This window comes from Telopea speciosissima, chromosome 2, assembly GCF_018873765.1.
Source record: "Telopea speciosissima isolate NSW1024214 ecotype Mountain lineage chromosome 2, Tspe_v1, whole genome shotgun sequence".
NCBI lineage: Eukaryota > Viridiplantae > Streptophyta > Magnoliopsida > Proteales > Proteaceae > Telopea > Telopea speciosissima.
Genome location: NC_057917.1, coordinates 54,262,692 through 54,279,295, shown reverse-complemented (window position 1 = coordinate 54,279,295; position 16,604 = coordinate 54,262,692). Strand labels below are relative to the sequence as shown.

General features: G+C 40.8%; 2 protein-coding genes across 2 annotated transcripts in view; both read left to right on the top strand.

Annotated features, from left to right (window-relative positions):
• The first annotated feature begins 2,311 nt into the window (after window positions 1-2,311).
• LOC122651708 (photosystem I reaction center subunit V, chloroplastic) lies at window positions 2,312-10,299 on the top strand. The gene is made up of 2 exons (XM_043845205.1): window positions 2,312-2,894; window positions 10,283-10,299. Exon 1 carries the CDS (start codon window positions 2,356-2,358, stop codon window positions 2,890-2,892), a length of 537 nt encoding a protein of 178 aa, XP_043701140.1. The 5' UTR covers window positions 2,312-2,355; the 3' UTR covers window positions 2,893-2,894; window positions 10,283-10,299.
• The window catches only part of LOC122650871 (high mobility group B protein 10-like), a 31,841-nt gene continuing 23,423 nt past the window's right edge, over window positions 8,187-16,604 (top strand). Inside the window, exons 1-2 of the mRNA XM_043844241.1 lie at window positions 8,187-8,410; window positions 9,562-9,640. Coding sequence (XP_043700176.1) covers window positions 8,187-8,410; window positions 9,562-9,640 — 303 coding nt within the window. The remainder of the gene's footprint in view (window positions 8,411-9,561; window positions 9,641-16,604) is intronic.

Here is a 16,604-nt window from a genome sequence, read left to right as displayed (position 1 = left end):
GGTGCTGTGTCGATAGTTATTTTTGTTGAGCCCTCCTCCTTCAATTAGTGTTTTACCAGCTTTGACGCTAAAGATGCTATCGTTAACACCTCACCTTGGTGGTGTAAAACCCATCTACTACATGTATTGTCGGGTTTTTAGTGATGCTGATGCATATGAATCCTAGAATGTACTACATTCTGGTTTGGATTCAACTTTTGTCTATTTCTATTAACTGCTTCTCAGATAATTACATCATGTAGACTTGTAAAATTCTTGGCTCCTCGTCTGCTAACTTACTCATTTGGGAGTTTTGGGGTCTTCCACCCCAGCAGGCAAATTAAGGTGATAATTTTCAAGGGGGGATAGAATCTATAAGCCATCGAGAGGGACCAATTTTTGCCCAAATATGCAGCCAAGGGAAGTCGATCCTTTGACTTCCTGGGTGGCGATGCACTCAATTGGCATGTCATTGCCAACTGAGCTAACGGTTGTTTGCAAGTTAACCATGTTGGTGCCACAAAAGCTTTGCCACACAAAAATCATGTTGTCATGCATGGTGGGGTCCCAGGTCCCATACCATGTCCAATACCATTGGTAATTGAACTATCTTGCTGGCAAAATGCAAAACAGGTAGGGATTCAACTTTGAAATTTAACATATTAATCCTCATCATGTCCTAGACATCCAACTGTGCGTTAAGGGAGCTACCATTTTGCGACAATAATCCTTGTTGAGATTGTTTATTGGTGATATAAGTTTCAAATTTTTATTTTTTAAACAGAGGAAAAGGCTGTCTGAGCCGCAGGAGTAGGGTACGATAGCACCTATGTATCTATTTCCTCCTCATATAAAATGACTTTGCTAAATTCCAATGTACGATACCGTTTGGAGGGTACACATCCCCTCTCTTCTTTCTTTCTCACATGAAATTAGGGGTGAAACATGGCCGGGTTGGGCCGGGATTTTTAAAACCCTACCCCAACCCTGACTCCTCCTAGCTCAACCCAAGCCCAACCCGGCCCTAGGTCAGGCCAAGATATCTCAGCCTAGGCCCAACCCTACCGGGCTCAGCCCAACCCATCCCAACCCTGATCGACGCTGACCAGGCTTGGTTGGCCTTGCTTGACCCTGATTTTTGCCAGAACCTGGTTGGCCTTGATTGACCAGTGTCATGTGATTGGGTATTGGTTTGTTTCATACTCAATTGACTATTAGACTTTTCTTTGGGATAAAAACTTAGCCCAATCTTAAAATTTAAAATACTTTTGTCAATAGATAATTAGTCTTTTTTTTTTTGTTTTGGTAAACCAATGGATAATTAGATACTAAACAAAAATTGTAAAATGTAATCAATAAATTATAAATCATAACCTAACATCAGATCAGGTCGGGTTGGGCATTGGCTAAGGCCTCAACCTTGGCCCAGCCTAACCCTGACCCCAAGCCTGAAAATTTCAACCTTAACCTGTCCTCAGGGTTGAAAAATCCAGCCCAGACCCTGTTTGGGCTCAGGGCGGGCCAAACTTATACCCCTACATGAAATTACTATTTTGCCCCCTTAATTACAAACTTTGCATCAACTCTTGTTGGTACGCTCCTCTACATCGTTTGTTCAGAGAACCCTTCTTGCATACAAAAATAATGGGAAAAAGAACGTTACATGGTCATGTGGCTCTTGCGCCTACTGCCAAGACACGCATGAACAAAATTATCACCTCACTGCCCCCCCCCCCCCGAAATAAAAAATTCTATCTATGTTGATGCCTCATGTGCGAACTCTCATTAGTCCCCACGTTGGTGCAGAGGACAAGTGACTAGGCAGCCATCTCTTGCCCATAAATAATAACATTTTAAATTTAAAAAAGGATTGTTCACAGGAAGAGGATTCTTTGAGCAAGCCTCATAGAGGAGCACACCTCATTCCACACCAGCTAATCTACAAGAGTAACTGGTAGAAAGCAGGGTTTAAAACTCAAAATGGGCATCCGAATCAGTCAGTGCTGATTTTCGATTTGAAACATTCAGAATCGGTAAAACTCGGTCACAACTGTTCAATAATTGGAATGAATCAGTTCGATCGGTCAATGTCTTTTTTCCGATATGAAACGGCCGATTCCTGATCTGATTCACCGATTTTTTAAACCCCGGTCTAGAGGGCTTGAGGGGCCAAGGATCTCTTTTTTCTTTTTTTTTTGGTAAGAGGGACCTTTCCTCCACTCTTTAGACATACATGATCTTATTCTTATCTAGTAGCGACCAATGAGGGTGGAACAACTCGGACTCGGAGATCATTACCCACCTCATAGTTAACGATTTAGAGAGAAAGATAAGAGAGATAGCCAGCCCAGTTAAACAAGATCGAAGGGAAGATTAATGGCGTCCACCACTTTGTTCTCCACCTTGGCGCCATCGTCCTCCGTGCAGAAACACCACCACCATGCCCAAGCACATCTCACTTCTGTCCCATCTCATCAATGTTTCCAGGGGCTGAGACCCATGAAGCCCACAGATGCGGCTCAGCTGATTTCATCATCCTCGGCCAGCATCAGCGGCCGTAAGAATTCAAAATCGAACTCGAAATCGTACAAGAGAGGGATTTGCAGAGCTGAGCTGAATCCTTCGTTGGTGATAAGCTTGAGCACAGGGTTGTCGCTGTTCCTTGGGAGGTTCGTGTTCTTCAATTTCCAGAGAGAGAACGTGGCGAAACAAGGGCTTCCAGAACAGAACGGAATGACCCATTTCGAAGCAGGGGACACCAGAGCCAAGGAGTACGTTAGCCTTCTCAAATCCAATGATCCCGTTGGCTTCAACATAGTCGACGTTCTCTCCTGGGGATCCATCGGCCACATCGTCGCCTACTACATCCTCGCTACTTCCAGCAATGGATATGACCCCAAGTTCTTCGATTGATCTTGAAAAGAATTGAATTTTCCATTTTCGTTTTCAGATATTACTCTACTTGTTATGAATGTTTGGAAACAAAGTTGTTTTTTAAGTTCGTTCAAATCCCTCCTCCCCCCAATTATCGTTTGTTTCTCTACTTCATCAAGGAATTACTACTGTATGCACTCTATTCTGTACAGCGCCAGCGCCAGATCCCAAGTCTCATCTCTTCTAATCAATCTTTAGTTAAACAAAATTAATTTCTTGTGCCTTCTCTCTCTCTCTCTCTCCCCCCCCCCCCCCAAATTCGCTATTAGCTCCATGGTTCGGTTTTGCATGTAGCCGATCCGATACTGTGTCGATACTGTATCGGTGACACGGTATGGACAAGGGGTAAAATGGTCAGAAAATTTATTTTTAAGGAAATTCAAGGGTAATTTTGTCCGATACAGCCGATCTGTTTCCGTATTGATTTTACAAGTGACTGATACCCGGTTCGATACCATGCACTAGAACCATGATTAGCTCGGTTTGTTTTCATTAGAAAAATGTATGGAAAAAAAAAAAGTAAAGAGGGATAGGCACATCGGTTGGGTGCAGTAAACTAGCAAACTGCACCAATGGGGGTGTGGAACGGAGCATCAAAAGGGGCAGGGGTCATTTCAAAGGAGGAAAGAGAGAAATATACACAGAGGGTAGGGGGTCAATTTAGGACCAGAACTGGGAACCGAAACTGTTCGACAAGAACCGGAACCGGACCACCCAATAGCTTATTGGGATGGATCTGGTTCTAGTGAAATACTATTAGTCCGGGCCGGTTCTGGTCCGAGTCTCTCAACGGTTTTAGAACCGATAACCCATTAAGGACTCAGTAGCACCGAAACTGTTGGAACCGGCTGATATGTAAACAAATCGAATGGGAAATTAAAATTTTAAAACCCTAAAAGGTTTTAAACCCTAAGTTATTAATAGTATTACATTGCTTGGGACATTTAAGTGGCGCTCTTTGGTTGCTCTTAAGTCATCAGTATATGAGTTGAGTTTGTAATGGAAATCATGAACTCTTAAAACTGTCTCCTTATTTATATATGCATTGATGTCTTTATTTTGGGCTCTACAAGACTATATCTATATATGGTAAAGCTCTCGTTTTCCTAGAGAAACTCTCATTGTCCTTGTTTTAGGCTCAATAATGTTTAGAATCGATTAAGAATCAAAACGGAACCACCCATTATTTAACGGTCCTATGCCTCAGATTTGGATCCGATAAACTTATTGGTCCGATTTTGATCTTACCACCTTAGAGCCGAAAGTGATAAGGATCCGTACCGATAGCCTATAACCAGACCAATTTACACCCCTAACAAAGGGTGCTAGTTAACACCTGCGGTGTACCAGCCTTTCCCCAAAATGTAATACATGCTAAATTGTAATCATTCTCCCTTTTGTATCTTTTAGGAATGTCAATACCTCACCATCGAGGTTAAACCGTTAAAGAATATTGGTTCTCCCTTTTCTATCTTCATATTCCTATTCGTTGGATTCATGTCGAGAGGAGGGGGGAGAGTGGGAGACACAGTATTATTTCAACTATCACATAATGTAAGTTTGGAGGGTTACATTTTTGTTTGTTTGTTGATTTGAAGGGCTATACTGAAGAGTTGAAAGAAAGGAAACTGAAAAATCTTTATTGAAATTATAATCAATTATAATACGAGGACCGACTTAAAACTACCTCCTCTTACAATTACTTGAATTGGGATGAGATTACAATCGATAAGATTTCCTTTTATAGAGAGTTTCAATGCTACTTTCAATGGAGGATGAAGATTGCAGTCTGCTATAATCGAGTTTGAAGTCTTGGTATAGACGGTAGCCATAGTCGACTACAGTAATAGATGGCTGCATCTATGTGACTTCCAACTCCATGTTGCAGCTATTGATAAGCAGTCTTGGATGACAACCATAATTTGCAATAAGCGGGTCTTACATCCCCATTGTCGATGGTAGGCTATCTTGAACCATGGCATAACATCGCCCACTATTTGTGGCTGTAAATGTTTACCTTCAATTCTACCCATCAATATCAACTTTCTTTCCACCGCATTTTTCCACTCCTTGCCCTAACATGCTTCTTTGTTGGTAATTGATTTCTATATGTTGACATCTTTAGCATAAGCATCATTAACATATTTTGATCTATGCTTTCTCACTGATCTGGTGGACCGTCGAAGCTCTTTCCTAACTTCCTCAGCCTTTTCAAACTGATTTGATTGATATTCTTCCTCATGTTCTTTTAATTGATTTGGTTGGAGTGCTTCTAATGTTTTCAACTGTTGGATACCAGTTTGCCATGGGCTTGGCAATTCCTTTGGTGTTCTTAATGCACTGGATTCATCTCTTCTAATCAATCTTTAGTTAACAAAATTAATTCCTTGTGCTTTCTCTCCCCATCCCTATCGGTAAAAAAATGGTGTTCGATATAGAAGTGTTTTAAACGGCTCATAACTTGAATATGGATAATCAAATATTTAAAAAACGGTAAAAAAAAAAAAAAAACGGACGATATGAGTTTATAACGTTTAAATATTTTAAATACGAAACCGAAAAAAAGAGGCAATATATAGACGGTGAGGGGCTCCTTAGGAAAGAGATAGCGAATCGTTATCCTCTTTTGTCCGCTACTCGGACAGCAGAGTGCTGTCCCCTCACATGGATGCAAAATGACGATTTAACCATCTTGCCCGAACACACTACCTGAGGGAAGGTTAAATCGTCATTTTGTGCCTATGTGAAAGGACAACACTCTGCTGTCCGGGCAGCGCACAACAGATGATAAAAATTCAAGAAATAGCTAGAGTAATAAACAACTCCTCCTTACTCATGGGGAATCGTTACTTGAGGAGGGTTATAAAAGGTATTTATTCCAATCCAACAGCCAATGTGAGAGGTTCTCATGGTGAGTTCATTTCAATAACATAACAAGATCAGCTGATGTAAACCAACAAAACATTGTTGGCGGTTAATAGATTCAATACTCAACCTCTTAGTACATCTCAGTACTACAACACACACACACACACACACACAACTCGTCATCTACTGCTCACATCAGCGAGAGACGGAGAGTTTGGTAATATCAAAGATAACAATAAGGGTGCAAGTTTGGCATTGCCCGAATCCGCCCTAGCCTGCCCTGAGCCCGAAGAGGGCCTGGGTTGAGATACATTGGTCCTGAGAGCTGGTCAAGATTGAAAAATTTTGACTTTAAGTCAGGGTTGGGTCAGGTCAAGTCAGGGTTGGGCCGAGCCTGGTTGAGGCCTCGGGTTAAGCCTGGCTCGGCCCAACCCGACTCTGTTTTAAGTTATACTATAAAATATATATTAATATAATATATATAATGTATATATTATAAACTTTACAAATCACACATTGTGTTAAATAATATATTACATATAAAGATAATAACTGATATAATATATTTTATAATAATGTTATTTTATATAAAATTGATAATTTTCTCCCAGCCCAACTCAACCTATGCATTTATCCCTTCCCCTCCCCATAATCAGGGTCAAATAGGGTAAGCCCGACCCGACCTTGAGGGCAGGTCAGGGTTGGATTTTTTCAGGACCCCAGTTAGAACCGGGCCTGGGCCTAGCTATGGGGACTTAGGGTTGGGCTGGGGTTTTAAAAAGCCCAGCCCAACCCGACCCTGTTGCAGCTAGGGTTGCAACAAGGTCGGGTTGGGCCGGGCTTTATAGAACCCTAGCCCAACCCTGAGTCCCCTTAGCCCGACCCGACCCTGACTCAGGACCTGAAAAATCCAACCCTGATCCGCCCTCAGGGTCGGGCCGGACTGACCCTGATTGACCCTGATCATGGGAAGGGGGAAGGAAATGCATGCGCTGGAATGGGCCGAGGAGAAAATTATCAATTTTAGGTAAAATAACACTATAATAAAATGTATTATATTACTTATTTTCTTCATATATAATATATTATATAACAAAATGTGGGTGATGTTTAAAGTTTATAATATATATATATTCTATCAATATATATTTTATAGATTAACTTAAAATAGGATCGGGTGCGGCTGGGCCAGGCTTAGTCCGAGGCCTCAACCTTGTCCCGACCCGACCCTCACTTAGGACCAAAAATTTTCAGGGCCAAATATCTCAGCCTAAACCTTGTTCGGGCTCAGGGTGGGCCAGGGCGGGTTTGGGCCGACAAGGCCAAACTTGCACCCCTAGTTGGAGCCCTAGTGCCCTACCGATATCGATTCCTGACCGAGCACATATTGATTTGGATTGATACGGAATAAGGGTAAAAAAGTAAAAAAAAATGATTTTTTAAAAAACAAAACAGGGATAGATCTGTCCAATCCGGACTGATACAGACCCTTTTTTTCAGAAGACATGAACTTAAGTAAAGAGAAAATCAGAAAATCATAGAAACTCCGTCCCAAGGAAGAGAAATTTACAAGAAAAAGAGGAGAGCCCCATCAAACGCGAGACAAATTAATCTAACAAAAATACTCTAGAAGTCTCTTACTAAAAAACAAAAATACTCTAGAATTCAAAGTATGGGTTTCTCTATTAGAGGACGGGAGAACAAACCCGAAATGTCATCACGTATCGATTTGGATTGGTATGGAATAAAGGTAACAAAGAAAAAAAAAATTTTATTTTTTCAAGAAAACAGGGGTAGATCTGTACGATCCGGACTGATATGAACTGATCTGGATTCTGGATCCTGGATCGATATTGGATCGGTATACTAATTCCAAAATCCCTGTCTGTCTGTTATACGGTTTTACGGTTTTACCCAGAGTTTTAGAAACCGTTCACCTATCCCTGTAATTTTAACCCTAATATATAATATAATATAATAAGTAACAATCTTCTTCTACTTCTGGTCTTGATATATACATATATATATATATATATGATCATCATATATCTAACACAACGGTATTCCATTCTGTATCTCTTTCTTCGTTAGCCTTTTAAGGAGTCTCTTTCTTTCAAGCCTTTGACAATTTAGCATATTATATGAGATTTATACAAGGAGTTTCGGTTAAATAGTATACGGAAAGAAGATTAAAAAAAATAAAATGAGGTAAGCAAAAATCATTCCTTTTGATTTTATGATTTTTTCTCCCCAATCCCCATCCATGGATTCCATTCTCCCCCTCTTCTCTACTTTGTCCTGTGTGAAACTGTGAATTGTGTAGACTTTACCTTTCGTGGGATAGTTTTTGATTTTGATCAAATGGGAAAACTCATTTTTCTTTTTTACCCTTTTTAAAAAAAAAAATGTCTACCCATCTCTCCAGTGAACCAACATCAACAGGTACGGCCATTAGTAGGAGTCCACAAACTCCTACTACAAATGCTACAACTGTTATCAAGGCAGTGGATTCAGACGTAACTAAATCCTATCCTTCACCTTCCGCTGAATATGAGCAAGTTGTTCAGAATGCAGAGATGTTCATGCAAACACTTCAGGATCTTCATAGACATTTGGGCACCAAGTTTATGTGAGTTTGTGACCTCTTTATTTATCCTGCAAATTTCTTGCCTTTTATCTGTATATGAAATGGGTTTTCGGCATATGTTATTTTACCCTTTTTTTTGTATCTGATTTCTTGTAAATGAAACTTTTTTTCTTCTTCTTCTAGGTGTTTAGTTGTTTATATATATTGGTGTTTATATTTATTGTATATGATTCTGTTCTAACTTCTAAGGAAGATATTATAGAGGCAACGTTGTGTATGATTTTGAATTTCAGTGTGTTTCAGAAGTGGGTTTCTATTTTGTTGGGCTTTTACCATCATTGTTTCTATGCTTGATGTATATACTTTTGTTCTTTACGATCTGTTTTGCTAACTCTGAATGTGGGTTCTTTCATTTATCTGATTTCGTAACAAAGAAATTGGGGATTTTCGTCTATGGGTTTTTTTTGTAACTTTTCCTCCTCTTTCTTTTATATTCCCCATATTTGTCGAAGCTTTATAATTATATTTCGACAATTTCCCCCCTTTTTCTCTTTTGCTTTGTTTTTTGGACGTCTTGCATTTACCTGGCAGTTTCGTACTTTAAATCTATGTATATGATACTTTGTGTTGTTCAGTTTGGTGGAATGGGTGGCTGGGCGCGGCATTGCCTATTTGCTGACATTTTTTTTTGTATTTTTTTGGTGAGGGTGGGGGATGGGGTGGCGGAGTCTAAACCTCTTTGTTAGGTACGATGTGGGGTCATTTGTATTTTATCAGATCGCTTAATGGTTTTCTGTTTTATTTGTTGGTTCATTACAGTTTAAATTTTCCCCTATTTTTCAAATTTTTTTTTTTTTGCTTATGCACAGTGGTTAGTATATCGGATGCTGGTAAGTGTGCCTGTGTTTTTTAGTTTTGACTCTGTCAAAAAATGTGCTTCTTTTTGCAAATACTGGGACTTTGTTAGGTAAAACACTGATTCTGGATGGTTGTGAAATGGTGTGAAAAACCCATTTTCTCTATGGGTTAAAACTGAAAATTCAAGTTCAATGGAAATAATCTATTATTTAGACTAATGCATTTCTTATTTAACTTAGCATTTTGAAGATGTTGCCTTGCCAAATCCTACGTGGGAACAGAGAAAGCTCTTCATTTTTGTCTTTATTTCATGCTGTGATTCACTGATTTGACAGGGTGCCTACCATGGGAGGAAAGGCCCTGGATCTACGTTTCCTTTTTGTGGAGGTAACGTCCCGTGGTGGTCTTGAAAAGGTATGAATAATTGTATTTCTTTAAATGTGGTTAAGGCACTTCTTATACTTCTCATACTATAAATGGATGGGTACTTCAATCTAGCTGCCCACAAGTGGATTTGTTCGGGGTCGCCGGGCAGTGGTCCAACTGATCCCGGTTGATACGCCAACCTTTGGTCAATCTTCCTCGAAGATTGGCCAATATGTGGCTGGATGGGTGCCTCTGGTGCCAGTTTTTAAATCCTTGGTCTCTAAGATCTATGAACGCATATATGAAATTAAATCCCAAGTATTCTGGATTCTCCACAGCATATGAGTGATCCATATAGTGTATTGTGCGGTTATGCATTCTGGTCTTTGCTACATGGTATGAAGTGAATGGCTTATGATTACACAACTAAACTCAACTAAGCCTTGTCTAATTGGGTGGCTACACTACTCCTATTTCAACATTCTGCTCCTTCTGGGCCATTTCCTGATGCAGTAGCACTCCCATGGATCGACCCGAATCCATTTATAGGAATCCAGATCGAGAACCGGGTCCAATTGGTTTTCAGAGTCTAGTAGGATTTTAGGAAGTTTTATTTATTTGGGAAAATATTGTGTAATCTTTTATTTTGGGTTTAGACATGTAGGGAAATTTCCAAGTTGAGTTTTATTGAATTTTTATTTTTTCAAGTCTAAGTTTTAGGAAGTAATGAGGAGATAGATTTTAATTTTATTGATGTTTTAGACTTCAATTAGGAAACTCTTAATTTCATTTTTATATATATTCTTGTAACCCACTTCGTGGGGCAGATTTGAAAGATTTGAATGAAGTTTTGAGTTTGGTAGCAGTCTTACCTGTGTGAGTATGTTCCTTCATCCCCTCCATCTCTGAGACTCCATTCTCAGACTTCTCCCTCTCTCTAACCGGCCGTCCACCAATTGGTATCAGAGCAAACCTGGATGATGGCTCCAACTCTCTTACTGGAGATCCGTCAACAAATTCAACTTATACGAGAGAAGCTCGACGAAAACCAGCGACAATGCAGCGAAATCAAGAGCCAATTACGAGTCACATCTGATTGTATGGACTCTTCTTTCGACGAATTGATCTCTGTCATTGAGCAAAGGGTGGAAGAGGCAGAAGACGAGCCACCAATGATGAAAGATGAGATGGCACCAGTGGTCGTTGAAGATCAACTTGTGGAAGAGAATAAAGCGGTAGATATCTTGAGTGAACTGGTTGATTTTATATTTCCAAGTCACTAATTCAACAACGAATTTCGTTTCGCGGATTTCATATCGTTCGATCGTGGTTTAATTGATGATTTCATACAGTCAAGGGTGGATTCCGATTGAGTGAATTTGATCCTCCCGCTTTACAAAACTCATGGTTCAGTTTTTCTCAACACCGGGGGGATTGCTGCAGGAGCACTCCCATGGATCCACCCGAACCCGTTTGGGAACCCAGACTGAGAACCGGGTCCAATTGGTTTTTAGAGTCTAGTAGGATTTTAGGAAGTTTTATTTATTTGGGAAAATATTATGTAATCTTTTATTTTAGGTAGCTATTAGACATGTAGGGAAGTTTCCAGTTTGAGTTTTATTGAATTTCTATTTTTATTAGTCTACGTTTTAGGAAGTAATTAGGAGATAATTTTAATTCTATTGTTGTTTTAGACTTCAATTAGGAAACTCTTAATTTCATTTATATATATATGCTTGTAACCCAATTCGTGGAGCAGATTTGAAAGATTTGAATGAAGTTTTGAGTTTGGTAGCAGTCTTAATCTTGTCTTTGTTTATTGATTTTTTTTAAAGCATTTGTGTCTTTCCTCATTACTTTGATTGATTTTTTTGACCCTCTCTTTATGCACCATAAGCCTCCTTTGAACATTTTCAAATTGCACCATATCCCTCCTTCTATAATCAGCTTTACTGTACATGTACCATGTTAAACTATCGTGGATTCTATGTGTACCACGATAGGAGTCTCTCTTCTATCATGGATTGTTTCCGTCTCTTTTATTTCTATTTTCCTAGTTAGTCTAGGATACTGTGTTTAGTTGTTTTAGTTATTTTGATTTTCTAGTTTCTTTCCTAGTCTGAATAAGAAAGCTTCTATTGTAATTTGTTTCACTATAAATGTAATAGCAGGAGGGGAGGCTGGCTATCGATTACTAGTCTTTTCTGCAGTCTGTTCTTCTTCTTTCTCCATTGTTCTTCTCTTCTTCCCTCTCTCTTGTATGGTTGCTGGTTAATAGATTGATTTTGTTTCATACTGAACTATCTCAGTTGTCTTGTTTTCACCTAACATTGGGTTGTTGCCTCCCCTAGATTTATGCATAAAGATTGGTTTCTAATTCTATTCTTTATGGTCTTAGCCTTGTCTCATATTTATCTCAAAATCTACTTGCTACACACAATAGTTTTATGATGATCCAAATTGGGAACCCCATGCAAGGCTATGATTAGCGTAGGTTGCATGTGAATTTTCTGTTCAGTTTTAGAGAGGAAGGAGAAGAAGGAAAAGAGAGGGAAAGAGAAGAGCACATACGGTTGTGTTTTAATCTCCTTATCTCAAACTAGAGACAAACTTCCTTATATTGAAAAAGAATAACTAATTACACAGGGGCCCCTGGCCTTATACAAATAACAGAAGAAACATAAAATACATGTGGTTATATACAAGAATACCCTTAAACTCCTATTCTTAACACTCCCCCTCAAGCTGGGTGGTATATGTCATACATCCCAGCTTGTTCAATAAACAGTCAAAGTGATGAGTGCTAAGTCCTTTGGTGAAGATGTCGGCCACTTGTTCATTCGTCTTCACAAAAGGGGTACAGATGGTCTTTGACTCAATCTTTTCCTTGATAAAATGTCTATCAACCTCAACATGCTTGGTCCTATCATGTTGCACTGGGTTGTGGGCAATACTTATGGCTGCCTTGTTGTCACAATATAAACTCATAGGTTTGACAGTCTCAAATCCCAATTCCTGAACAAGTCTCTTCAGCCACAAGACTTCACACACTCCGTGAGCCATAGCTCTAAATTCTGCCTCAGCACTTGACCTAGCCACCACAGGTTGCTTCTTACTTCTCCAAGTAACCAAATTCCCACCAACAAAAGTACAGTATCCCGAAGTGGATCTTCGATCAGAAATAGATCCAGCCCAGTCAGCATCAGTGTATGCTTCGATCCTCAAGTGACCATTTCTAGAGAAGAGAAGACCTTTTCCAGGGCATGACTTTAAGTATCTGAGGATCCTATACACTGCATCAAGATGTCCCATTTTGGGTGCATGCATAAACTGACTTACCACGCCAACAGCATAGGCTATGTCCGGTCGGGTAAGGGAAAGATAGATTAGCTTGCCTACTAATCTCTGATATTTTTCAGCATCTACAAGGGGCTCACCACAATCTTCTCCTAGTTTGTGATTCTGATCAATAGGAGAGAAGGTTGGTTTACACCCTAAGTACCCTGTCTCTGTAAGTAGATCAAGGACAAACTTCCTCTGACAAACACTGATCCCTTGCTTGGATCTTGAAACTTCAATCCCCAGAAAATACTTCAATGGACCAAGATCTTTGATCTCAAACTGCCGAGCCAAGTAAAGTTTAAGCTTTGTGATTTCAGTTTCGCTGTTCCCCGTGACCACAATGTCATCAACATATACAATAAGAGCTGTAATAGTGTTGCCCTTCCTTTGTATAAACAAAGTGTGATCAGCTTGACTTTGGATGTATCCATTCTGTAGAATAGCTTGCCTAAACCTCTCAAACCAAGCCTTAGGAGATTGTTTAAGGCCATAAAGTGCTTTCCTGAGACGACACACTTTTCCATTGCCACTAGGATGCTTGAACCCAGGGGGAGAGTGCATGTAGACTTCTTCTTCTAAGTCACCATGTAAGAAAGCATTCTTTACATCAAGCTGGTATAATGGCCAATCAAGGTTTGCAGCCATTGAGAGGAGTACCCGAATGGAGTTATGCTTGGCCACTGGAGCAAAGGTTTCCTGATAATCAATGCCATACACCTGGGTATAGCCCTTAGCAACCAGTCTTGCCTTATATCTCTCTACGAGTACCATCGGACTTGAACTTGATCGTGAATACCCATCTCGCATCCAACAGAACTCTCCCTTTGGGAGTTCAACAAGATCCCAAGTGTGGTTCTTCTCAAGGGCCACCATCTCGGTATTCATGCTTCTCTCCATTTTGGATCAGCCATGGCCTCTACTACATTCTTAGGAATAGAGATGGAGGAGATAGCCACTGTGAAAGCAATACCTGTAGGGGAGACAGAATCATAGGAGACAAACTTGGCAATGGGATTAGTACAAGCTCGAGTTCCTTTGCGGTGAGCAATAGGAAGATCTAAGTCTGAGGGTGTAGGAGTAGAGGAAGGTATACCTGTCTCAGGATGAGGAGACGAAGGAGGATTTTGGCGGTCTTTGTATAGGGAGCCATGAAGGAGGATTTCTCTTGTCCTTTGTATACACAAGTAGCTCCCCTGCTCTCTGTTCACCTCTGCGCTCGGAGACTCCCCTCAACAACGGTATCCTCGGACCTTTTCTTTCCCTTGTCAATTTGAAATGGGGAAATAGGGACGAGAGAGGGGGAAGGAAATGATAGAAACTCAGGAGCCTCTTCAACCTCACTACCACGACACTCCCCCCTGAAGAGGTGACTGAAAATACGGGAGATGTTCAAAGAAAGAAACATCTTTGGAGAGAAGCCACCGACGGGTAGGAGGGTGATAACATGTGTAGCCTTTAGAGGTAGAGGAATACCCAAGAAAGATGCACTTCGAGGACTTAGGATCCAATTTAGTGTGGGCAGATTTGCTAAGATGGACATAGCAGATGCAACCAAAGACCCGTGGGGGAAGTGAAAAAGAAGAAGAAAGTAAGGGTAAGACCGCAAGAGGTACTTTGAAGTTCAAGACACTGGAGGGCATATGATTGATAAGAAAGACTGCAGTGAGTAAGGCATCGGACCAAAAGGTTTTTGGAACATGCATTGTAAACCAAAGAGACCGGGCTACTTCCAGCAGGTGGCGGTTTTTTCTTTCAGCAACCCCATTTTGTTGAGGGGTATCAACACAAGCCACCTGGTGGATAATGCCACGGTCAGAAAAAAAGGACTCCAAACCACCATACATATACTCTCCACCTTTATCGAACGGACAATCGAATACGAGTTTGAAATCGAGTGTAAACCAACTCATAAAAGTTTTTAAATGCAACATAGACATCACTCTTTTGTTTCAAGAGATAAACCCAAGTAACTCGAGAGAAGTCATCAATAAAGGAGACAAAGTAGCGGAAGCCACGTAAAGAAGTAACAGGGGAAGGGCCCCAAACATCAGTATGAACAATGTGAAAAGGTGAAATAGATCTATTGCTAGAAGATGGATAAACTGTCTTACAACTTTTTGCAAAAAGACAAGGTTCACAATGAAAAACATGATTGACAGGAAAAGAGGTAAATAAATGTGGCAACATTTTTCTCATAACAGAAAAGGAAGGATGTCCCAAACGCCGGTGCCAAAGCAAAATGTCCTCCTGTGTACGTCCGCCATGTTGCCCACACACATAAGATTGAGCTATCGTCACAGGGGAAGCACAAGTGTCCAGAACATATAATCCATCAGTCTCACGTCCACTGCCAATCACTCTCTTCGTCACCAAATCCTGAAAAAGACAATGGGTAGGAAAAAATGTGACAAAGCAGTTCAAAGATTTAGTCAATTGGCTAATGGAAAGAAGATTAGTGGCAAAGTTGGGAACATGAAAGACAGACTTCAAAGGGATAAGTGGAGTAACTTGGACATCTCCCTTACCCGAGATGGAAGAAAGGGAACCATCAGCAATTTTTACCTTATCTTTTCCAGAACAAACTGAGTAGGAGTTAAAAAAGCTGAGACCTACCAGTCATGTGATCCGTGGCCCCTGAGTCAATTACCCAGGTGTAGTGGCGGATGAAGTAGAGACAGAGAGCGAGTGGAAGTAGTGGGTGCGAGAGGAGGATCCATCCAAGTGTGCTACAATCCGACGAAAAGCTGCTATGTCTTCTTTGGAGAGGGAGGATGAATCAGACTCATGAACCCCAACATGGGCTTTAGGCCCATTCTTCTTCGGTCCTTTCTGTCCTCCAGATGCAGTAGAGGGTGGTTTCCCATGAAGATCCCAACAAAACTCCTTTTTATGCCCAGACTTGCCATAATAGTCACAGGAGAATCGGCCTCTACCAGCCCCCTTAGTGAAGGGAGGACGGTCCTGTGGAGTGGATGAAACAAGAGCAGAGCGCTCAACAGTGGGAGTGGTCTCCATAGCACTTCTACGCGTCTCCTCACTCTGTAAATAACCACACACCTCCTCCAGGGAGGGAAGACTTGGTCGGCCAAGTATCTGTACCCGTATGGGTTCAAACTCAGAGTTAAGACCTCCAAGAAGGAACAGGACCCTCTCCTTCTCAAATAACTGATGCACTTTAGGCTCATCAACAGGACACAGCTGGAGATCTCTGTAGTGATCATACTCCTCCCAAAGTCCCACAACAAGGCTATAGTACTCAGAGATACTTTTGTCACCCTGACGCAGGCTAACAATCTGTTGAAGAAGTTGATAAACCTTTGTAGAGTCCCCCACTCTATCAAAAATACGAGCAACACTATCCCAAATATCTTTGGCTGTCTCCTTGCTCATAAACCTTCTTCCAATCTCCGGCTTCATTGAAAAAATGAGCCAAGTCATCACAAGGGAGTTCTCGGTTTCCCATTTAGAGTAACCCGGATCATCAATGGAAGGGGCCTTAAAGCTCCCAGATATATATCCCAACTTCCCCCTACTTCGAAGGATAAGCTTCATTGACCGTGACCAATCCAAGTAATTGTTACTATCAAGCTTAACAATGGGGAGCTGAACATTTGGATTCTCATATGATGGAGGGATTGGCAAGGCTGCTGTAACAGTGGGAAGTTCAGAT

What these genes read in the sequence shown, in the direction of transcription:
- LOC122651708 (XM_043845205.1), top strand. Translation starts at nt 2,356, where the DNA reads ATGGCGTCCACCACTTTGTTCTCCACCTTGGCGCCATCGTCCTCCGTG.